The 24605-nt window shown below is 44.8% G+C and overlaps 1 protein-coding gene across 5 annotated transcripts in view; it reads left to right on the top strand.

The window, feature by feature from the left end:
- NEURL1 (neuralized E3 ubiquitin protein ligase 1) overlaps positions 1 to 24605 on the top strand; it is a 146144-nt gene extending 121539 nt beyond the window's left edge. For all 5 annotated transcript variants that reach the window (XM_048311520.1, XM_048311523.1, XM_048311524.1 and 2 more), the window contains exons 4-6: positions 6984 to 7664; positions 20710 to 20856; positions 21646 to 24605. In XM_048311520.1, the coding sequence (XP_048167477.1) occupies positions 6984 to 7664; positions 20710 to 20856; positions 21646 to 21887 (1070 nt within the window). In that variant the 3' untranslated portion in view covers positions 21888 to 24605. The remainder of the gene's footprint in view (positions 1 to 6983; positions 7665 to 20709; positions 20857 to 21645) is intronic.

The raw sequence follows: 24605 nt of genomic DNA, 5'->3' as shown, positions 1-24605 counted from the left end.
TTTGTAAAACAGCTTTAAAATCTGGTGACAATTTTTAGTGTAAATATGAATTATTTCTCCCATAGAAGAACTTCAGCTTTGGACTCTTTGTAACCCTTGGCTTGAGTTTAGACTTCTGCCCCTTGGTTATTGTAGAAATTCTCTCAAATGCTTCCATCAATATTGGAAAAAACATCTGAGTATCCTGTCAGAAAGCAGATAAGGACTGTGTTGGTCACAGGCAAACAAATGGACTCAGGTGATTTAAATATCTGCCACTCCTGCAATGAAAATGGCTGAAATGAAATACCAGGTCATTTGCCTTTCAGGTTGCAATGGGCAAGAAGCCAGTATTTTCTCGTAGCAATTAACTCCTGCTTTAACCATGTCGATGCACATGAAATGTGTGTTTGCTCTCCACTGACCATGTGGTGATACCAAATTGGTGTGTGGGGAAGGAGAAATTCTGGAATAGTGGTTTCCATAGTGACCACTGGGTCTGTAGTGGATGAGGAGTCCCAAGTAGGTTGAGTTTTGAGGGGAGAGTAGCACCCTGCACACAGAAGCAGAGGAGCAGCAGGTAGAGAATAATGTTTTGATGAAGAATTAGAAAATGAGAGGATGTACCATGGAAAATTGAGTGGTTTTGTTGTACACTGAGCTAAACCCTAAGGGGCTTCACTTAAGAGCTCTGCCAGAGGAGCCATCTATGCCCTGGGACTGCTCAATCCATCCCTCAGTTTCCAGTCTATAAAATAAGAACATTAATTCTTCCTGCCTGCCACTCACCTTTTATATATCCTTTCTGTTTACATGGTGAGGAGTGTCTTCTGCTGCAGAGCCCGGCAGCTGGGTTCTGATCTCAGATGCAGTTTGCCCCAGAGCAGATTTTACTGGCTCTTAAAGAGCAGCCTGGTATCTTCCATAAATAGCTGGTACAAGTGGTATTGTCTGTTGGCTGTAGTTTTGCAAAGAGAGGAGCCAGAGCAGTGAGAGCAAAAGGGAGCAGCTCCATTTGAAATGGGATATTTATACTGTCAGTGGTAGTGAAATGCACACAGGAAGATACTGTTTAAGTAGGTATTAACTGATGTCCTTGATTTGATGTGGGTGTTGTCAAGAAGGAATGGTTGATCAGAGGCAGTAACTCAGGCAGTTTGATTTCTCAGTTGTTCATAAAGAGAAATGTACTTTGTAGAAGTGGATTCCTAAGTATATGGCAAAAGAGGTTTTTAGTCTGAATCATTCCTTTGAGGGATTTTAAACATTTGCCTCCCACATGCTACAATAATGCTCTGAAAGTGGTTTCATTGTATGGTCCGAGAAGCTGCATTCTGGCGCCTGATGGTTTATGAGAAATAAACACAATGGAGTGGTCTTGGGTTATATAAATTCAGAGTGTAACAGTACCAGCAGTAAGGGGAGAACCTGTGTGCAGCATCAGAGCAGAACGAGCCGTCCAGGAGCGTGGGTCTCTGCAGCATTATGCTGAGCGTGGCAGATCCCAGTCTCCCCTCCAGACCTCACATGGAGAGTAAGAGTTTGCAGAAAAACAAATAGTTTTACAAGTATCTCCTCTCACATGGCCAGCAGGGAAAAGCACTTTGGACATGCTCTGGGAGAGGAGCTTTACCTCTTAATGACTGTGAGCAGACTCTCACCATTCTTCACTTCTCAGTTTTTCTCCTGTGTTTATTTTAAGTAGGGATGATTTTTCACTCTCCTGCTTGCATAGCTCCTCCTGCTACAATAAAGCAGTTAAGGTATACATGGCAGAGATTGAGGGAGCCTAGAGCTAAGCATCCCATGGTGATGAGGATGTCTTTACACCATGAGTACAGCAGGCTGCATGAAAACCTGCTTCCCGTTAATTTGGGTGGATTTTGAACCCAGGCCTGCACAATGGTCCTTCTCTTCCCAGACCCAGTCATAGATGCTTTTCTTCTTTCCACTGGAGGTGATGCTGTGAGCTGGGTGCCATATACACATCAGGCAAGCTGGAAGCCAGAGGAGTTTGAGCACAGGTATTACTCCTTGCCACCAGTTGCAGTGATCTCCATCTTTACTTTAGGAGGGATATTTTACCATATTTTTTACCATATAATTTTGCCATATTTTCAGCCCTCAGTCACCTTAGAGTACATAATAAGTTGAGCTATAAACAACATACAGAAATTGTTCTGGCTACTTCTGCACTGAAGCGTGGCAGTCCCCCAGCAGTGCACATCAGCTGTCCTCCCTGGGTAACTCCTTGTGACAGACAGAGCTGATGGTGGGAAAAAAGAACCTTCATCTGCACTCCTGAGTGGGAATGGAGGCACTCCAGTGTGGTGGGAATAATACAGTATACATCCTTTTGCAGATGCAGGTTTACATAGAATATTCTTGTAGGGGCCACTGACTTTGATGTGTCTTTTGGTAGCTTAGCACCCCTGGGGTTCCTTGGTCATGGAAATTATACCATGAGCACCAGTACTCACTGAAAATGCCATTACCCAGTGAAGTGAGGGATTAAGAGAAGAAAATTGCACTTGTGAAAAAGTAAAGCAAAGAACAGAAGGAAGAAAAAACCATGAGTCTTCGCATGGAAAGGGAGGCATCATACTAGCAAAGTTCTGGCCTTACCAATTTTTTACTCTTGGCTTAGTAGCTGAGGACAGAAATGTTCTCCAGATGCAAGGAATCACTAGGCAGTTCCGTGACTTCTCAGTGTTACTCTCTCCTGGGAGGGAGGATCACTAGGAATTTTCTTAGGTTTCACAGAATGGTCTGATTCCCCAAATTATAGGTTATTTTTTGTAGTAGTCTCAAAGTTGGTTTGTTTATAGTAGGTGTTCCATAGCTCATTCTGGAGACTGGTTGCAGACCTCATACTCTGAAGAATCACAATTCATGGAGATCGTAGTGGTGGATTGCACCAGTCTCAGGAAACTGATCAAGAGGAGATCTGTGTCCTTTGAGCTTCAGTTAAACAAGACTGAGTTTTGAGTGTGTGTGTGTGTGTTCATGCTGAGTTTGCTCTGCTGTCTTAGATCCTTTACAGGTATATGAATACTGGCTGCTCATGACCTTGGAAAGTCAAGCCTTCAGGCAGTAACAGACAGTACTGACGAAGAAAAACAAGAGGGAAATGATGATTTGACAGTCTGACAGCAACACATCGCCTTCAGGCTTGTGTGAGGCTGAGATGATCTGTGCATGCTGGTGGTTGGAAATGCTTTTGTGTTTGGATGAGCTTGCAGCTGTATCCAGTGTGCATGTATGTGATCTCTGTAATAAATACATATTCTACATCTTAATGTGTTTAAGGAAATAAATTATTTTGAGAAGACAACATTTGGCAGTGGTTCAAAAGAGGTGGTAGTGAAATACTTCTGATCTGAGTGCAGTGATTACAGCTGCATCTTTGTGCTCACCAGTTCCTTGTACAAGCCGTTTTAAAATGTTACTGCAGTTGCACTGAGCCTGCACAAAATGGGAAGCTCTTCCATGCCCTCTGAGCAGGAAAATGGAAAGCTTTGAAGCCTCTGGTCTGAGGAAGATACTTCAAATTATTTTTCTGTGTAAGGAATCACCTGCTGAGAATCTAAATTTTGCAGATGAACCCCAATAAAGAGGAGAAGAAAACAGAAGGCGGCTGAACTGCTCAAGTGCCCTTCATTTCTACTTAGATAAATTAATTACTCCTCCTTAATTTTTTTCTTAAACAAAGCTAGAAAAAGATACAAAGGCATTTGTGAAGATAGGCATCCTTTAAATCCAGTGTCTCAGATTCTCCAACTGAGGAGCAGAAAATCCGTATTTAGTAGAAATCCTTTCCACTTTGGCTGTGTCTGTACTGCTACCAGAAACTTTTAAGTCTCAAAATCCAGAAATAACATCGTAACTGCACTGATGCAGAGCTCAGCAAAACCTCTCTGGAAAGCTACCGGGGCAGCCAGCTCCACTGAGCAGCCATGGTCCAGGCCAGTTTGCTGGTGGTGTCCCAGCCACTGGGTTAGTGCTTGCTCTGGTGGCTTGGGGATGGCTGTGGTCTTCACTCACAAGTCCATCTATTCTCACCCAAGGAGATCTCTCATCAATTGATTTTTCCCAAAGAAGCGCTCCCACCTGTCTTACACAAGAAATTTTATAACCTTGAATGTTTAATGATGACTGATTTCTACGTTCTTCAGGCTGAAGCTGGGTGGTCCTTGGTAATGGGCTGTTGGACCCATTTTGTGTCTTACAGTCTCATCACATGAAGTCATTCAGTCTTTTTGATGTGTTCCCCAGATTTGTCTCTGTAAATATAAATGCTCCTGAAAAAAGGAGTCTCTCCTTTGTAGGCATTAAAGATCACTTGTGAATGTTCTGCAGGGGTAAGGCTGTGTTATGGGCTACTCCAGCATGACGAGCTTCGTCTATATTCTGCATGACTAGTTTGGTCTGTGTTTAAAAAGTGAGAATTGAAGCTTTAGAGGAAGGAAACAACTAATTCCTGGGCATCTTCTTCCGAAAGAAAGTGGTCAAAGTCACCTCATTTGTTCCACATTTCAGCAGAACTGTTCTTTCATAGCCCTTGGCCATTATCAGTTATTCTGGGTAAATGGCATTCCATGTTTCTTCCAACCTACCTACTACCCCAAAAGATGAATCCCACTTCTGTTTTGATTTATATTCAATGGGATTTTTTTCCTTTGGCTGGATATTTTGTGATGCAGGCCAGCATCTCTTAGAGACTCATCTCTAAATTTTCACAAACACTCTTCAGAAGCCAGTAAACTGCAATCCTTTCTTCCATGGGCATTTGCAAACATTAATGAACTAAGTCCCACAGTCGCTTCTATATGCTAGAGACATCTTACTCCTTAGGTGGCAATGCATCTGAGCTACTGAGGGATTTAAGTAAAACAGTTGGATATGTAACCCTGGTTTGCTGTCACTGCCATGTGTCTTGTCTGCAGAACTCCATCTCTCTTAACCTCTTTTCAGATGGAAAAAGATACTCTGTCCAGCAGCCAAAGGGAAATGCAAGCATCCTGGTGGAAAACAAGCTGTTTCAAAACCCTGGCTTCAAGCTACCCACACATCACAGTTGTCAGCCAGGCTGCACATGCATAGTTACAGGGAATAAAATAGAGAGAACCTTCTGTTCCTATTCAGAAAGGTCTCCATCCATTCACCTACACAAAAGGATCGTCGTCAGCTGCCAGTATTAATTTGTTCTCCTATGTAGGTTTCCGGCTAAAGGAGGGTAAAATAAGTCCAACGCTATCCAGCAGGAGCAGTTGGAATGCAAATGCTAGCCCATATATTATTTCAAAGCATTAATGCGACCCACTTCTACATTACTTGGGGTAATTTCTGATTTTATTTATTCCTCCTTTTCTTCAATTAACTTCTGGGAAGAGAGGCTGAAATTTTAATATGCAGAAAATCAAATATGAGAAACAAAGCCCATTTTTATTTTGAGACTTTGCTTCCCTTGTAATAGCAGTTTATTTAAAGAGGAGCCTGGAATAATCCAGTTTAAGCAAAGCAAAGAGCTCTACTGAAGCCAAACCTTGTGTGGGTGTGCTCTTGTCAGGGCTCCCAGAAGAGGAGGACAGGAAAGGCTGTTAGTCAGACCTCAGATATTGCAGGAGATGTTGGTTACTCAGTAGCTGGCATTATTCCTTGGCATACCAGTACAGAGCGGCTACTCCGGTGTACTGGGAGAGAGTACATCCCATCGAGAAAATCCTCAGGTAACCTGATGTCCTGCTCTTGTCATAAAGAAAATCCCAAGGATATGTGGCTGGAAGAGGTGTCCACTGCAAGGGCCTGCACATCCTTTAGGGACAATTTTGCCTCTTCCTCTTGTTCCACCTTGTGCTGTGTTTGCAGCACGTCCCACACTGGGATCTGCTGTGTTCCTTTGTGTTGTATGGGGTGGTGTCACCTCCTACTATTTAGACCTGGGCTCCAAGCCACGACAGCTTTCAGTCCAGTTGGGTCACAGCTTCTTATACCGTCCCAGGAATTTCCCACATACTCAGTGTTCACACAGTGAGTGGTCTCCTCATGCTACAGGCTTCTCAGATTTCAGAAAGTTGGACATAAGAAAAAATTTTGCATTATCTCAGCTTTCTTTACAATTTTTTTAATGAAGGTTTTTTTCTTAGTATATGTTCTTTAAAATTTCTAAGACAACAGCACAGCTAAGGAGGTATTAAATAAAAGTAATTTCAGCATTAAAGACTGGGGATTATATTCCTCAGAAAAAGAATCGAGTAAATTGATTAGTTCTTGAAGCAGCAGGTGATACTAACAAAGAGGATAAGTTTTTTCCACTGGTGGATTTGAATGTCTGAGCATCATTTTCCTTAGTTACGTATCTGCAGATTTGAATTTTAATTATTTAGCTTGGAAATAATAAATGATTGTATTATATTTCTAAAACCCAGCGTATTCTCAAATTCTGCAATGTAAAATTCATATCTGTACTGCTCTGCAGTGAGCACTGGAACACTAATGATTAGTTATAGACAGAAATATTAATTAAATTTCATATGGTGATAAATAATATAGAACTGAACATAGCAATTTCTTAAAAAAAAAAAAAGGTGTAGATATTTATTTCATAAGTCTGTGAGAATTACTGTGGACAATAAAGAGGGCATGAAAACTTGGAGCCTGTATTGATTGGTGTGTTCAAGGTGTATTTCAGATATTTATTCTCTGCTTCCCCTCTCCAAGGAGAGCCTCCCTTGGGCAATTTTGGCCATTGATTTTGAGTCTGCCTGCTCAGAAGCTGGAAATGTTGTTACTGGTGGGGAAAGTGCAGGAACAGTAATTGATTGCAAATACATTTTATGATACTCTGCTCCCATATTTCAAAGGGGAAAATTTATTAATGGCGGCAGCAGGTCTCTGATTTTCCCTTTTAAACATATCAAGCAAACCTGTATATTTTCAAGCTCCTGGACATTTTCATTTTCTCCGAAGGTGACCCCTTTTTTTTGTTTTCTTTCTCCCCACAGACAGTGAAATCATCCCTCCCGACTGCCTGCGGCCCCGCTCCTTCACAGCCATCCGCCGGCCCTCGCTGCGGCGGGACACAGAGGACACGCGCCTCTCGGTCAGCCTGTGCGACCTCAACCTGCAGGAGGACACCTTCCACGTGACGGCCACCACCTGCCCCATCCCGCAGAACTCCCTCAACTCCCAGCACTCCCACCTCCTTCCGTCCCAGCTGGAGAGCGACCTCCGCTTCCACCACCTTCGGGGACCCCACGTCAAAATCCTCGATGACCAAACCGTGGCCCGCCTGGAGCACGCCCGGGAGGAGAGGACTTTGGTTTTCACCAGCAGACCCCTTCGGATCAACGAAACCATTTTTGTCAAAATCAACAAGTCCAACACGGTGCGCACAGGGACGCTGTCCTACGGGGTGACGTCCTGCGACCCCAGCACCCTGCGCCCCAGTGACCTCCCCTATAACCCCGAATCCCTGCTCGACCGAAAGGAGTTCTGGGCCATCTGCCGAGTGGTGGTGCCCCTCCAGAGCGGAGATATCCTGGGATTTATGGTGAATTCAGACGGTGAGCTGCACTTGAGTCACAACGGTGCCGGCATTGGCATGCAGGTCTGCGCGGACTGTTCCCAGCCCCTCTGGATGTTCTTCGTTTTACACGGCGCCATCATGCAAATTCGATTGCTGGGTATGTTGGACCCCCTTTTTCCAAACCTTGTGCATAGGAAAGCAAGGGGGGGATACATCATGGGAGAGGGAGTAAATGGCTCCTTCCCTGCTCTAGGATGAGGTACAAATTTTGTTTTTAAAAAAGAAAAGAATATGCAAAGGCACAAACATAGCATATGGGTATGAGTTACAAGACTTAACCTCCTTGCACTTCTGTAACACTCTTCACATGATGGTCTCAAAGCTCTTTTCAGATAATGAATTAAGCCTCAGGGTCCTCCATTAAAGTACAGATGAGTCATCACTGACCTAGGAGAAGCAAGGAAGGAGGATGAGAGGTGCTTTGGGCTGAGCTAATGTAAGGCATAGCCAGCAGGAGAAAAGTGATCTGTCTCTGTGTGTTAGATATCTGGGATGATGGACTCCCATAAGGGTGGTGCCCTTGCTTTCCCGAGACTTGTGTGTGAGAGGCAGGCCAGCAAGCAGAGAGGAAACCCAGTGGTGCACAGAGTGTGGCACCAACCATCTCAACAGGAGAAAGGTTTCCTTGTCCTCCAGCCCCGTTTAAGGCAGCGTAGCTCACACAGGCTGACAGGCCTCTGAAGAGTTGGGCACTTGGTATTTTTGCTGGTTTTTCAGCTCTGTTAGCTGACATACTTCATTGAAATGCTGCAAGTCATGGGTCGAAGGTGTGGAGGGAAAAGCTTTGAAATAACATTTCTCAGGATCAAATTTACTTTTTTGTGTGTGTATATTAGACCAAGTATAGGATGTGTTTGATCATGAATTTGTACCATATTGTAGTTCTGCTGGTGTTGGTGTCAGATAGTGAAAGAAGGGTCCTGAGAACATGATGTAATTCCTGGTACCCCTCTAAATGAAGATGATTTTAAAATGCTCCTTTCTGTTTATACTGTTATACTCATATAACTTTATACTTATATTTCATTTTGCTTCAAATCCTCGTCATATCTAACTGTGAAAAAAAACCCCAACAATCTCCCTCCCCATCAAACTCAAAAGCTAACCAACACCTCCTTTTTTTTAAGATTTATAGAGAGTCTTTAAAGATAAATTGTGGTGAGCACACGCACATCTGTCTGCAGGGTCCAGTTCACCTTAATCACAATATGAAATGCCTTGTATAATTTATTTGAAGTTGACCACAGGCCTGTGCTGTGAGTGTTTTGTAGCTGTTAAAGGCTCACAAATGACAAATGTAATACTGCAATTTATTTCCAGGAGCCCGAGACTCAATCCCTGCTAATTCAGCCTGATTACATTTGTTGTGAGCACTGTACATAATCCATGGTTAGCTCTGCTCTCCACCAACATGTCATTGTGATAATGGTAGGTGAAGTCAAACAGAGCCCAGTAAAGCAGGAGATTAAATGCTCCTGTGTACATTAGAAGGAAAACATACTTAGGTCATTGAGCTGCTGGTAAAACTAAATCATCGACCAGTGCTTCCTATCATATGAGATCACTAATTCTGGCAGGTTGGCGCAGAGCAAACAGCCTGTTTGCAATGAGCTCTGAAACAGGGCAGCAAGGATGTGTCTCCCCAGAGGGACAGAATCACATCCTCATACTGAATTTGACAGAGCAGGGACATGAACACAGACCTCCTGTGTGCTGGGTAAACCTCCTGCTGTGCATGCCCTGCCTCTGTCCTCCCTGCCTGATCACAAGTTCAGCCCAAACCAGTACATCCCCAGTGCATGTTTAACTCTACATTTGGATGCATGAAATGAAATGTGCAGAGTTGGAAAACCCCTCACTTCTTGTGTTTGTGACCACATGACAGACTTTTCTGGCCTTGGTCACTGGAAAAGAACCTGAAAATGGGCTGTTGTTCTTAAGTAAATGAAAAGAACCGGACTTGCTCACCTCGACTCTCTCAAGGAAAGGGAAGGACCCTGCCGAGTGTACAGCTTTATCCACATCAGCTTGGGCAGCAAGCTGCTATCTCCAAGTTAAATGCTATGAAATTGGAGCTTGCCTCTAATTTTTAATAGGTATTAAAATACAAACAGAGCTTTTCATACCTGTATTTCCAGTATAACAATTCTGGGAGCAGGACAGTCCCAGTATCAGTACAGTATCAGTGTAGTGCAACTGCCCAGAGAAAAGCACTGATGCTGTCCCAACTGCATCTCTGCAAGTGCAGTAATTACATGGATCAGCAATATCCTGACAGAAGGCAAATAAAATAATGAATTCCCATCTCTAACTATTGCAATTTTATTAGGGAGGTGATGTGCACTGTTTGCCCTGCAGTGGAACAGATTATGGTGCCTGCCATAATATCTGCCATTGTAAGATTAGAAAATGTAAGAACATAAAGTGTTCATCTTTCTAATGACAAGCTCCATCTTCAGCATGCAAACGAGTAATTTCGTGAGATCTGTCTTTTGTAGTTTGAGCTTTATATCACAGCAGAAGACATGTATAGTAATCTTTTTCTGGTTTTAATAGAAAAAGTGAAGTTATATATCCTTGAAGGAAATGAGACACAAATACTGCAAAAGGCATAATTGTACCAAACCCATCCTAAACAGCAGATGTCATTCTGTTTCTGGGGCACACCAGTATGAGATGAACCAAAGTGATGTTATACAGTGTTAAGGGAATCTCAGCACTACAGCTGACTATAAAATGAAATTAAAGTTGCTGGATTTGCTTCTTCTGCAGCTTTTCAGTTTTGTTTGGAGAATGGACAGCCACTCTTGCACCTAGACAAGGTTTATTTTTGACTCAGAGGACAAGATGACTCCAGGTATTGATCACTGGATACTGTATTTCATGCCTGGACTGTATTTATTTGGTCCTGATGCAGAGCAGGAGCAAGCTCAGGTCTCTGCAGCTTGTGACTTTGCTATAGAGGCTGACATTTTCTGACTGCAGTTATTCCACAGAGCTGTGGATACAACATTTATTTCCTAATATCAGGGGAGACCATCTCTACCCAGGCTGGTGGTCTTACAGGACTCTGTAGGAGAGGAGGGCAGTGCGGGGTTAGCTGGATAGTAAAGAATTCTGACTTCTGTTTTCCTCTTATCAATTTGGCATCATACACTGGCAATATATTTGCTGTAGGAGAAATAAAACAGCCAAAAATAAAGAGGAGGTTGGAAACACTATTATTCTGCATGCCATCCCAGCAAAAGTAAAAGAAATAAAACCCAAGCCTCACTGTAATGCAGTGAGAGGCCACAGCCATCTGTAGGGGAGGCAGAAGAATGCCAATTTGTTTCAAAGAAAAGTTTAAAAGGCAACTTGACCACATGGAGGAAAGATAAATGAAAGAAGGGCACTTTAATGTAGCAGATAATAGCATAAAGAATATCAAGCTGCTGGGAAATGAAGGGACACAAATTTAAATTAAACATAAATGAGGGTAATTAACTATGGGAACCAGCTAGTGAGGGAGGCAATAGATCTTTTTTTTGTCAGAGAAGCCCTTCTAAATATTTTATATGTTAAGTGCTGGTCTTAATTTAGAAATTCTGGGGATTATGCACATAAAAACAACCAAACAGAATCCCAGATCATTCGGCATGTAGAAATGAAACAGTCTTTGTGTATCCTTTAGGAATTTCATTAGTTCAGGCTTGGGTTGTTTTTTTCAGGCATTATTCCTGTATAGTCAACAAAACCAGCCTATTAAATTTGATTTACTGCTCTCAGCTTTTGCTGGTAAGCATTTCAGCTCACACACGGTTTTATTGACAGCTCTGAAAGGTTGAAATGAGCCAGTCTGGATACAATGGTCTGGTTTTGGTCAGGTTTTGGTGGTGTAATTCATTTATGAAGTTAAATTGATTGACCCTATAAGGTTTCAAAATGTATGACTCATGTCTGGAGAAGCTATCACAGCAACAAGTTTATATATTTAGTGTTTGAGGATCCAGAAGGTTGGGGATGTTCTTTCATTTTCTTGTGTTTTCAGAGTTGAATTGCCGGCAAGTAAAACATCTTCCCTCATCTCCTTTTTTTGTTTGTTTGTTGGTTTGGTTTTTTGTTTCTCTTGTGAATTTCATCCTTTCCAATAATATTGAAGCTTTCTTTTGAGCAATGAAATAACATGTCCATCAACAGTCACACTAATGAAGCCGAGTTGCCAACTTATCTGTGTCCTTTCTTTCCATGCACTTCTGTAACTCCAGCCCCACCACAACAGCTGCACAATACAGCAGCTCTCTGGCTGTCTCCTAATGTTGGCCAAGAGCCAGGCCTAGGCCTCAAAAAAACAACCCAAGAGCCAGCATTTGGTGTGGGTAAGTCTGAATTCACATCCATGCTGGATAAATGCAGTACGTGGGATACCTTCCCACCTCTTTTACCATGGGCATGAGTTGGGGCTCCTGCTCAGCTGCCCATTGAAAAATATTTAGATATCGGTTGTTGCTGAGATTTACATCCTTCTTTCAGACTTTCTTGAAATCGGACAATTTGCTCAAAACTGAGGGGGTGAGGAAGAAAGATCTGACATGGGACTTGCAGAAAAAACAACTCAGTGTCCTCAGTTCCTCGGGATTTCTGACAACAGCAGTGGGCAATGGACCAAATTGGAAATTAGTTCAGCAGAGTACTGTGGGACACAATTTGCTGGCAGAGGCCTCTTTAAATCAACAGTGAAATTTGATCTGAAGTGGCCTCAGTGCCAGTCTGAAGGACTGCCAGCTTGGGTCGGCCCCAGTTACAGGCAGGCTTATTCAGAGCTGTGCCCCTTATGACTCCTACTGGTGGTCAAGCTTAGCAGCCCTGGTACTGCTGCCCTTGTTTGAAACAGCCCTTTTCCTGGGGCTGACTGGAAAGACTTGAGACTTCATGGATGAGCACAGTCTTGTGTCTTGCTTAGGTGTCAGAGAGCAATGGTTTACCAGGGGGAATTACTTTGTCTCCTTCTGTGTTGTTCATCGTGCTGCCCTCTCTGGTTTTCCTTGACTTTTGCTCCATCCGAGGTGAGTGACTAGCTCACCACAGACCACTAATGATTCACAGGCCATTGGAGACTGCCCTCTTCTTTCTAAACAGTATTTTTCCTCTGTGTCCCAGAATCCCTCACTTGTCTTGCTGATACAGTTCCTGCAACTACTGTCTCCAGTTTATCCCCAGGGAAGACTCTCTCCTCTTTTCTGTTGTCTCTGCTGTAGCACTTGTATGGCCTGATCCTCCTAAAAATCTATAGGACTTCCTGGGAGATGATCCCATCTTATCTTGTCTTTCCAGGCTTTTGTCCATTCCTATATAAAGAAGTTTTTTACCCTGTGGTTGCTCCTTGACTGTCTCAGGACTCCAAACCCCATGACAGAGATTCTGTCCCTTCCAAAAAGCTTCTCCTCTCTGGGTGCAATTAGGTACTTACTTTGCATGTGCAATTACTGCAGTCAGCACACAAAATACTGAAATGGTATTTGGTATGTGCAGTTGTTATACACACTGTCCATAGCACAGACTGGAGGTAAGTTTGTAGAAAAGTATCTCACACAGGTGAGGAGCATCCAGGATCTTGGTTCCCAAGCTCTGAGTTTATCAGCCTGTCCTGTTTGAGAGAAGATAGTTCTTTGCAGTAGCAAATCACACCCTCTCATCTCAGAGGTGGCCAGTACATTACCCATTTGGAATTTTGATGCTTCTCCACGGTTCATTCCAGTGATGTGGAAATTGTTGGGTTAAACAGCATAAAAGAAGCCTGGTAAATGCCTAAACATTGTTGCACAGAAATGCACATAATGAATCTCGTCCTTTAACAGACTTTCAGATAGATATGCCCCAGTGTTTTATCTTCCATCTTTTGATTTGTACAGAAAATGGCCTAATTTAAGCTGATTGGGATCTAAGAGGCCCATGTTGTGTGTCATTTAACAGCCTGGAATTCCTATGCACTTCAGGGTACAGGGTATTTTATGTTGTTAAAGACTAGAGGGAGGAAGGAGAGTTAATATTCTGTGCCTCTTGGAAGGCAATCCACTTGTATTAATTGATGTCTCAGCATAAACAGTCCTATCATATATGGGTTTGCTTTCATTCTGAGTGAAGTACACATTACTGATAGTAAATTGAAAAAACTGCAAAGAGCAATACAGCATCCTTAACTGCTGGGCTCGATTCTAGCACTGCACAGGGCTCTCCATTCACCTCTTGCTTTATATTCATTGTTTCAAAGGAGAGGTAGCACAAAGAGAAGCTGCTGTGTAAGAGAGGACAAGTTATAACCTGGGCCTTGGAAAACTGGAGAGGTGGATGCAGTCAAATGCTTGACTTCCCTGTGGTCAGTGCCAGCAGTGTCAGTGTTAATACCTGCTCGTGGCACCTTTGTAGCAGACACTAAAGATCTCATCACACACGACACATAACTAACCTGCACTTGCCACAGTGACATCAGTGACATCAGCCTGTGTTCTGAAGTATGAGTTGGTATCTGGGTAAAGGCTGGATAAAGCAAACACACCTCCTCCAGCAGCAGCCACAGGGCTCCCAAATGTCTTGGCCTCTGCACATTCTCCTTGACAAGAGGTGGAACTACTATCATCATTAGTATAAGAAACAATTACTGGCTGCAGTGAGACTTTCATAGTAAGTGAGGTATAGATCTCCCTTATCTTATAACACCTCTGCCTTCCTACAGAAAATATACAGGATATGGTATCCCATACCAGCCTCTTTGCCTTGCAACTTGTCTCCCAGGACAGATAAAATCTCCCTATTCTTTGAACTAACCCTGGCGTGAGTTAGTTATTCTGGCTACTGTGAGAGTCACATTGCAGAATAAACTCTTTCTTTGCTTCTTTCTCAGATCCCTTTGTAGTGCCCATAGAAATCCAGAGAGTGCTGGCCAAGAGAAGTGAAAGTATTTGTTTCCTTTATGCATCTATCACCCTGTTTATACCTGTCCCTCCTGGAAAAGCACAGAGCTTCGTGGTGCTGGGTTAGACAGCAATTTTCCTTTTGCTCACAGAACTGTCTTTGCTGTGGTCTCCCAAATACCCTTGATTTGCTTTTCTTAAACAAGATGAAAGCTCCAACTCTAACTTTTTGTGGTTTCAGCTACTTAATCCAGGCTTCTTTTTCACCTCTTCTTGATGTAAGCATCAGCCTGGGTGCTTTGTTGCTCTAGTATTTCTCAGGTTGCAAGGTAGAGCTCCAACTCTATGACTCTTTCACTTCAGCTCAGCCAGACCTTCATTGCATGGTGTCCCTGCCCTTGGGATTTTGCAAGATGTAAGCGCTGAGTGACCACTGAACTTCACCTGTGAGGTCGAGAAAGATAGCCTGTAAGTTTGCAGTGTGCTCTTTGCTTCCAGGGAGCACACTGGGTTTGGGCTGTGAGAGCTGCTGAATCAAAAATGTCTGTGGTGTCTGGAGCTTTCATGTTTCCCCTGCTTAGCTGGAGTGTGCCTGTGACTGCAGGAGGGTAATAGATGTGCTGGTGCCCCGCTGCCCTTCTGGACACAGCAGACAGCAAGGCTCCAGTAAAGCCATAAAGTACACTCCTTTTCTGTTCCTCATGAAAGTCTGAACTGTTGTTCTCCATGTGGTTTGGATCTAACTTTTACTTCCTCAAACAGTGGTTTTCTGATGCCCATCTGCAAACACAGACCTTATGGTTTTGTGTGCAAAATCTGCCAGGCTGCTTTTTGACCTATTTCTGGACATTTCTTTAGCATAATGCAAAATCCCTTATGTTTTCATGGGCCTGTGAAGGACAAAATGTATTAGTGTTCTATTCAGAACAGTTTTTAAGTCTTTCAGGAAATACTTGAATGCAAAAAAGCCCATGGATCACCAGCTGATGTGGGTCACCAGGTACTGATGTACCTGAGAGGCAGAGATGAGCTGCAGCACAGAGGCTGGGCTCTGAGAGCATGGTTGGTCAAAAAACACTGAGCCCAAACAGAAGGAAGCTCTGGTTTCTGGCCAGTGCAGTATTGTTCCCATCACTGTGGGAACACAACAAAGGGATGTGTAAATACATGTATTTTACAGCATTCAGAAATGATGGACATGCTCACATCCTTCCCTAACATTATCGTTGATCTTTAACTACCACGTAACCAGGCAGCAGCAGGTGCTTTGTTCTTGTTTTAGCATGATGGTTTCAGAAGTCCCTGTTGGGCAAAACCTGAGTGGCCCTGGGGGACAGAATAGCTCTCCTACAGCCTTGGTTGGAAGCAAGAAAATCTGAAATGAATATGGATGCTCTGGTATCCAGTATCCAGTCTCAGTAACGCCCCAACCTGCTCACGCTGGAGCAGCTCATGTGTTACGGGACAGACTGCCTAAGAGAGATGTTCACAGGAGCTCAGAACCCACATTGGTACCAGATTTTTGACAGAACCTGGGTCCTGTTAAGATAACAAAATCAATGGCCCCGATACACCGAGACTGTTAAATGTGAGAAAAGGTATTGAACAGTTTTTGAGACAGGGTAAGAATTTTAGCTGACATGCTTAAAAAATCTGTCTCCTAACAAAAGGAAATCACATTGAGAGTTGTAAAAGGCATCTAAGTGACAGTCATAGGACTGTCAGGTACCCAGTGCTCACTAGACTGAACTGTATGAGAAGTGCAGAGATCTCTTGAGCTCCCTTAAATATGCCAGTCGATGGCTGCAGCCAGACCTCAGCAGCTGTACTAACCTTTTCCACTGTGTGCTGGAGGCTCTGGAGCCTGCAGATGAATGGAACAACACTGAAAATCTGTGATTACTATTGATAATTACCTGATCTTTATTATCTGTCCTATTTATGCAGCAAACGTGTTATAAAAGAGAGGGGGCTGTCAATGTGCTCCACATGAAACTCAGCATATGGGCAAGTTACTGTGTTGCATAAGACTTTATCTTCCTTAGAAACTATGGCAGGAGGCTCCCATACTTTGTCTTTTAGGTACAATGTTTAGTTAAGCTTCTGGAATAGTTGTCACGATGATTATGGGTAAAGAAAGCCCATAAAAAAGTTGAAGATCATCAAATTATGTGAAGTGTGAGCTGGACAGTAGTGGACATTTACTGACTGCATCCTGTAAACCAGGAAAAACAAAATTTAAGTGAGGTGGGTTCAAAGTGGGAAGAAAGGATGAGTCTGGAGTGCAGACCAACTGGTTATGCAGCATTGTTATAGAAATGTACGTAGATATAATATTTTTATTAAAAAATTAAGAGGGAGAGTTAATTGAAAACTGTATTTTTAGGAAGCATTGACTGTATCTGGTCTTCTTTCCATCATAGGTCCTCCAGCAGTACAGCTCTCTCCAGACTGCCATTAGGAGAGACGCTTAAAAGTTGGGACAGCCTCAGGACATACCCTGGAGAGTGGATTGCAATGTTCTGGGAAACCACCCAGTGCACCACAATAGACACAGAGAATCAAAAGCATCTCTGACAGCCACAGCTGCTGTATTTTTACATATGTCACAGGACATTTTATAAAAGGACAGTTGTGGATTCAGGTAGCCACTCTCATAAAAACTGTAAGTGCTGTATGGGTCCCAAGAGACTCCTTACTTCACTTTCCTGTCCTGAAAGAGCTCTAATGATGGAGCTGCCATAGTCTCTCTGGGAAGTCTGATTGCTTTACAGAGCTTCAGTGTCTAACCGTAGCACCTTAGGAGTCTGAGCCCATGATTTCTTGTCTTATCCAGAACATTCATAAAGAACAGATTGTTTCTTTACTCCTTTCAGCAGCCTGTGAAAAATCTTGCCGTATAAAAATAATAGAATCATACCATATTTTAGGTCAGAAGAGACCCCATGGAATTGCCTAATCCAACCTCCTGCTCAAAGCAGGGCTAACTTCCAAGGTAGCACAAGACTTTGTCCAGTTGAGTTTTGAGTATTTCCAGGGACAAAGATACCACAGTGTCTCCGGGCTCCTACTCCCATCCTTAACCAGCCTCACATGACCCTGGATTGGCTCAATCTTTTTGTAACAGGATGGTATTGTTGGTTTATGATCATCTGGTGACCTCCAGCAATTTCCAGGCCTTTTTCTATAGGATGTCTGTATTTCAAATTGAATGGACTAATTCCCTGTCCTGTGTTTAGGTAGCTGATTATCTCTGCTTAAATGCTGCATTTGGCATTTAATCACACTGAATACCATACCATTTATTTCTGATCCTATTTCCAGTTTGGCAGACCATTTTGAATTGCAAACCTTTAGCATACTAGCAGCCTTTCCTAGCATGGTGTAGTCTGTACATGCCATGGTAAAGCTCTCTTCTGAAAACATAACACTCTCTTTCCTTTGGTGGGTGGACACAGAGGTTCATTTATTTGCACCTCTCCCATAGTGATGACAGAGGTGCAGAGAAAGCATCCATCTGCATTGGTCTTTGCTAATAATTGGGCTTTGTAAAGACAAAACAGCAAATGGAATTGATTCAAAATCTATTTAAGGTCAATTCCAGTGTGTTCAGCATATTTGAGATCAAGCACGAGACAAGTTAGCAGCAGAGACAATTGATCTGGGGGCTTTAGAGAGAGAGAGAATGTTTAAGTTGATTTACTTAGAATTATTTAGTTTTTAAAGTCATGGTTTGAAAGCTGGCTCTTGGTGGGAACTCTGTGCACACAATGAGCATGTTTGGCCTTGAGCACATGTATCTGGTTTTAGTTAAGCCAGGCTGGCCACACTCATTCCACTCTGCTCATGATCTCATTCCATGCTCCTTGTCATGGTATCTGCACACCATCCAGCAATATATTAAAGCATGAGTAACTTCTCTTATGTTGATTATTCCGTCACCAAGGGAGAAATGTGTCTTGTCTGGTAGGGAACTCAGATTGTTTTAAACAAAGCTCTATACTTACACTGGAGAAAAGTCAAGAGCTGCGCCTTGTACTAGGAGGAAGAATTGGCAAGGTGTCTACTGGCCCTTGGGTAAGGCCATTTTGCGACTCAGACCAGCTACAACCAGAGAAAACCGTGGTTCCTACACTGCTGAGCTCTTTCTGCACTGTGGAAAGGCCATTTGCCCTGCTGCCAGCATGCTTCATCAGCTCATATGCTGTGATACTTGGGGCACCTCCAAATTCTCCTATTAGTCCAGGAAGAGAAATGCTCCTAACAGTCTTTATTTTGCCTTTAATGAAATGACCAGGTTGGTGTTAGAAATGCAATGTGCTGTGTGTTAGCCGAGTGGAAGAGATGTCTCCAGGCTGTAGGGAGGAGAGGGAAGGCTTGAAAAACTTGTTCAGCTGCTCGGTGTTGATATTTGTGTGTGCAGTGAACGAGCTGAACCCTGTGCCCCTGCTGGGCCTGTGTTCAGTGTGTGTTACCACAGGGCAAATTTTCTGCTTCGGTCATCTGTCAGACTGGAGGGGAAGGGCTCTTGCTAGTGGCTGTCATTAGAAGCTGCATCATTCTCTCTGCATATTTACTGAGCTGAACTCCAGCCTCAGCTCCCATCTGTGTGATAAATGAGGTACTTCTCTACAGTATCTCAAATGTGAGAGCTCCAAAACCCTTTATAGAGTCTAATTTAACTTAAGCTTGTGCCTGGAAGCGAAGTGCTCCTTTTTTTGGAGAGGGGTGAAAATGAGGGACTGAAGGCTGAGGCTAATCGCTTCTCTCATACACAGTCCTCAAAACAGATTTTGACTCAAACATGACCCCTCCTCAGTTCCTGTGTTCCACTTTCACTGCTCAGTCTTGTTCTGCTAAAAACAGCAGAAGAATCTGTGCTTGTGCTGTTTTTCACAATCCACAGCTGGCACTTGGAGTCCCTGTCTCCCAGGTTTGGTCCTCAGTAGCCTCCCTGCAGATAGGAACTGAAGGACATTTCTGGCACATGGGGTTTTCCTGACCTCCACTGCTGCTTTTTCTCTGGAGGATAGCTTCCAACTCATTGAGGACACCATAGATCCAAACCCTCCGTGTCTCTGGCTCCTTATATGGTAACATGAAGAAGTCTAAGCATTTTAGTTCTGATTTGGAGTTACCCTGGTTGTCTTCTTGGTCAGGGAACTAGAAACTTTAAAACCTTAGGCAAGCTGGTTCTTACCACCAGGAAACCATCCCCTTAGCTCAAGCATGTGTGCTGCTGTCTCACTGTTGGCTTAGTGAAGACCAGGCTGCATTGGCAGCAATGAAAGTCCCCTACAAACCTTTGCAGAAGGTAGAGTTTTAAGCATTCCAGGTTTTTTCCCTTCTGGAAGAGGCTTTAAGATATTTGTTGTTCTAACAGCAGAAGAAAGAGGCTGAGATGGAGGGAGGGAGCCAGACTGGCTGTGGGACAGATTTGGCTTTTCTGGCAGAGAGCACACTGATATGGAGTTGATGGTGGGCAGTGAGAGCAGGAGGTAATGGAGCTGGGGACATATAGAAGAGACTTGAAGAGGCTTTGCACTCCTGAGCCATCACATCCAGACATGCAGGAAGTTGAAAAAACATCCCTGATTGAGGGGAGAGGTGTCCTTGTTCATCCTAGAGCCAAATGCATTTTGGTGACTTATCCCTACCTCTGACAGAAGCCACTGTAGAAACAGGCAGAGCAGTGAGCATAGCTAAGGTTTCCTGCTTGCCAGACCCTCATGTTTGTTTCTGGAAAGTCCTTGAGTGACTTTGCCTGAATTTATCAAAGCCTGAAGGGGTGCAGTTTTGCACTAGGTTAGCAAAGAGTGCTTTGACAAAGTGATGTGTTCTTGTGCTTGGGTCCAGCCCAGCCTTCTGCGGGCTGTGTCCTCTCCTGCTACAAGCCCATGGCTGGCTGTAGTGTTGGGGGCACACACGGGATGTAACCACACGGGATATAACCACACGGGAAGTAACTGCACTAAATGACTTGAGACGTGTTTAAGGGCAGAAACGAAAGGTTGTGGTGGCTAAGGGAGCTCCAGCAAATTTCAGGAGTTACGGGAGTTTGATGTCTCTTCAGGACCAGCTACTGGCATTAATAAAAGGTGTATGAGGATTCCTTTATCTCCTCCCTAGGTTTCATGCTGATGAGACCAATCCTGACAAGCACTGAGAGCTGCAACCCCTCCCACATATCCCCAGTGCCTTGTAAGCCTCAGTTTTGAAAAGTGACTGTAGATTTCTTCTCTCACGGCGCAGGTTCCACCATATTAGCAGAGCGGCTGGGATTGTCGACACCGAGCTCGCCCACATCAACACCCAATTCCCCCACCGTCCTCTGCAGTGGCGTCTCTGGCCCCGTATTGTCTACGTGTGGCTCTGGCCCCCTCTGCAGCTCTATCAGTGGTAAGAGTGGTGGGATCCCCTGCTGCCTTTCCTTTGCCTCCCTTCATAATCTCACACTTGTCTCCCAGAAGGGCTCTCAAACCACAATAATCAACAGATTATTATTATCCCATCAGCTCCCCTGGGGAGGAAGGGAGAGCCTCTGCAAGGGCTATTTTCAGTCTGTTTTATGTGGAAGCCGCTGGGATGCCTAGACAGCAATATTTCTCTAACCCTTTTCATCATGCAAGGTCCCGAGGGAAGCAGCGGATTTTCTGCTGCGTGCGTGGCCCTGTGACGCAGAGCTCCTTCTGGAGAGCTGTGAGGCAGTGACACGTCTCACGCCAGCTTAGACTGGAGCTAAGGGTCTGCCTACACCTCCCCCTTCTCCCTCCACACACCTTCAGTAAAATGCAATATTGCTATTTCTAACATGCCAATGAAGTACAGTGATATTTAGATAAATGCACATGCAGTAAAAAAGGATAGGCTGTTCTGAAGCACTTAAAAAACTCCAGACACCTGCACGATCTCAAGGCATTGATGGTGGGATACATAACTTACCAAATCCTTGTTGCATGGTAACAGCTGTCTCTTGGCTTGCTCTTCGTGGGCAGCAGGCTCCAGTAGATGTTGCCTTTCTGCTGCCTTGAGCCTTGGTATGTGAACCAGGACTCAGCGAGTGAGACAGCAGGTCACAGGAGCATGCATTTCTGCTAGGGCATGGTTCCTCCCTCTTTAGCTTCAGGGCAGAAATTACCTTGGGATGTCAGGAAGCAACAGGAGTGACCATGTTTTTTTGTATTGCAGGCACAGCTCCCAACTCTCCGAGCAGCTTGCCAGAGTCACCCATCTCCCCGTCCGTCTCAGGGCCCTGGGTAGATGAATGCACCATCTGCTATGAGAACATGGTAGACACAGTCATTTACTCCTGTGGACACATGTGTCTCTGCTATTCATGTGGGCTGAAGCTCAAGAAGATGGCCAATGCCTGCTGCCCCATTTGCAGACGGGCCATCAAAGATATCATCAAAACATACCGCAGCGCTTAGAGCAGCAGCAGATGTCGTGGTGGGGACTGGGCATGTGGGGAGGAGGCTGTGAAACAACACAGGTCGTGGTCTTTATTCATCACCCAGGACATACAAAAACCATCACCAATCACCACCCTGACCTCCTCTTCCATGGACAACAGATGAGACAAGCTTAGATGCTGCTCTTCTGCCCCCAAGGAAGCTCTGGGGCTGAACTCCAGTGTCAGGGAAGTCACAATGGACTACTCTCCCTTGTGGATTTTAAACTTTATCTCAAAAAATGCCAGCTGGTGCACTCATCCCTTTTCTACACCATGCACGGCTGAGGGGAGTCTCCACTCTTTAGCAGAGACAGCAAGTGGTAAAAGGTTCAGTGCTACACATCTCCTTCCAGAAGCACCCCACATGCAGAGACAGCTTAGCAGAAGAGAAGAAACAAGCAATGCGTTTCTGTGTACAACCAGCCTGACCAGAGGAGGCTCCTTAGAAAGGATGGAGCAAGGCAAGCATTGACCCAGCGAGGGAGGTGCAGTGAGCACACTCACAGCAGAGAGGCTGGGGCCAATGCAGAAAAGAACCCAAGATTTGTGAAGCAAAACCCACCCCATATCTGCAGACAGAAGAGAAGACCCCTGGCAGCCCCTTGAGGGCTGTCCCCAACTCCTCCGTTGCCATTCTCTGACAGAGGCTTTCATGGTGGGTTTGGCAATGAACACTGGCAACAGCTCTGCTCCTTCCCAGCAGCGTCAGCCACCTCCTGTCACCATCCCGTTGCATGATGAGCGGCTCTCGAACCCCACTACCACCAACCTGTGTGTGGGGTCCCCACGCAGCACAAGGGATTCAGCAGCATCTCTTCTCCCATGGGCCTGTGGGAGAGGGAGACATAGCTCCCTCACCTTTCTCCCCCTACCATCCAGACAGCACTTGTGAGGAAAAACCCCAACCTCACTGGGGAAGAATGTATAAACCCACACATCTGTGGGTTACCTTTACTGGTAACTTTATCACTGTGCTTTAAGACAAAACCAGCCAGGTGGTAACTCAGCTCTTCACAGCCACAGCGGCAGGACACGGCTGTCCTTATGCGTTAGGAAGTAAGGAATGAAAAAAAGTAACTTGAGGGGTTTGGTTTGCTTTGGTTTATTTAAACAAATCCCCTTCTCTCCTGCATGAGTCGGGAACCCAGCTGTGCCCAGCAGGGACAATGGTGGCCCCCATGGTTCCCATGCAAACAACTGCTGCTCTGCCATGGCCATCGGCCTGACCCGGGGCTGCTGGCCCTTGGGCCTGGGCTGGGTGGCTTGGCAGCAGTAGGAGCTGTCTGCCTCCCTTCCCAACCCATCCTGCGCCCTTCCAAGGCTGCAGGGGAGGGAGGGACTGTGTCTGGGTCTTGAGGGGGGGTCAGGGCTGGGGTGCCACAGCAGTGGAGTTTGCCCCACCACATCACCCACCTGGCCAGACTAGGGAAGGCTGTGAAGTTGCACCCTTCCTGCTGAGCTTTTCCTTGCACCCCAGCATTTGGCCATTGATAGGATCGGGGGAACAGTGGGGCGTAGGGATAACAGCATTTAATGCACACATGCACTTGCTGCAGGGGACATCATGCCTCCCTCCCCCTCAGCAGCAGGTGGTTTTTTGCCACCCACACTGCCAGAGGCTGCTCCTAAAAACACCTGGAAAACACATCCTAGCTCTGTCTCTCAAGGAGATGCAAGAAGAGACTACTCACAGGGGAGCACATTGTAGAGCCTTTCTCTGAAGGTGCCACCATCACTGCAGCCTACCCTGGGGATCTGCAGCTGCCCCCAGCCTGCCCTGCAGGCAGCACTAACTTGAACGCTGATATCCGGGTGACAGGGATTTATGTTATTTCCTGGCATAGCTCTGATGTACAACCCAAACCCATTCCTGTCCCCCGGGCTAGCTGTCAAAAGCTCCAGAGCTTGTGGCTCCCATGCCCAGATGCCCTCACTGAGGGGCAGGAGGAGGCCAGTTGGCACAACCTGGGGAAGTCAGAACAGCCCTGCAAGGAGCACAGCTGGTCCTCAGGCACACAACCAGCTCCAACTGTGACCAGCACACAAAGGGAGCTTTTTTCAGTACTTACACAAACTCCAGTGCAAAGATTTCAAAAAGGAGGAACCCAAAGGGTAAGAAGGTGTTGATGTAATAGTGGATGTGGGGAAATGTGCAATAAGCAGCCTCCCGAGCCTTCACCACACCAGTGGGACCGGTCCCCCTCCATGTAGGAAAAGCCAAGGGGTAAATTTTATTTTTCAAGAAATTCCATCCATGGGTACCAGTGCAGTGGTGTGAATTCCCTTTTCACCTTTTGAATTGAGAGTGTTTTAATATATTAACTGTGTTTGTTTTACTGTGGACCAAACTCTCGGAGTTAGCAGAAGCTGAAAGCTCCCCCAGCATCTGAGTTCAAAAATTGGGGTTTAAGTCCTGCCCCTCCATAGGCTGGCCTCCAGCTGTAAGCAGGCAGGAGAACAAGGCTCTCTCCAGGGAGGTAAAAAAAAAAACCAGCAAAACCAATAAAAATAACAACAATCCTAATCTTTTGTTTTGTTTGACTGGTGTAGGTTCCCCATGTACCTCTGTGTTGTGTCATTTGCATTTCATTGCTTTACTTTAATATGTTTTGTGTTCTGTTTAAAGACAAGAATAACTCATTGTGAAAAATTGGGTAACTGTGATCGTGAATAAAGTTGATTTAGATATCCTGCA

This window comes from Corvus hawaiiensis, chromosome 8, assembly GCF_020740725.1.
Source record: "Corvus hawaiiensis isolate bCorHaw1 chromosome 8, bCorHaw1.pri.cur, whole genome shotgun sequence".
Classification (NCBI taxonomy): Eukaryota; Metazoa; Chordata; class Aves; order Passeriformes; family Corvidae; genus Corvus; species Corvus hawaiiensis.
This window is presented reverse-complemented; position numbering and strand designations above follow the sequence as displayed.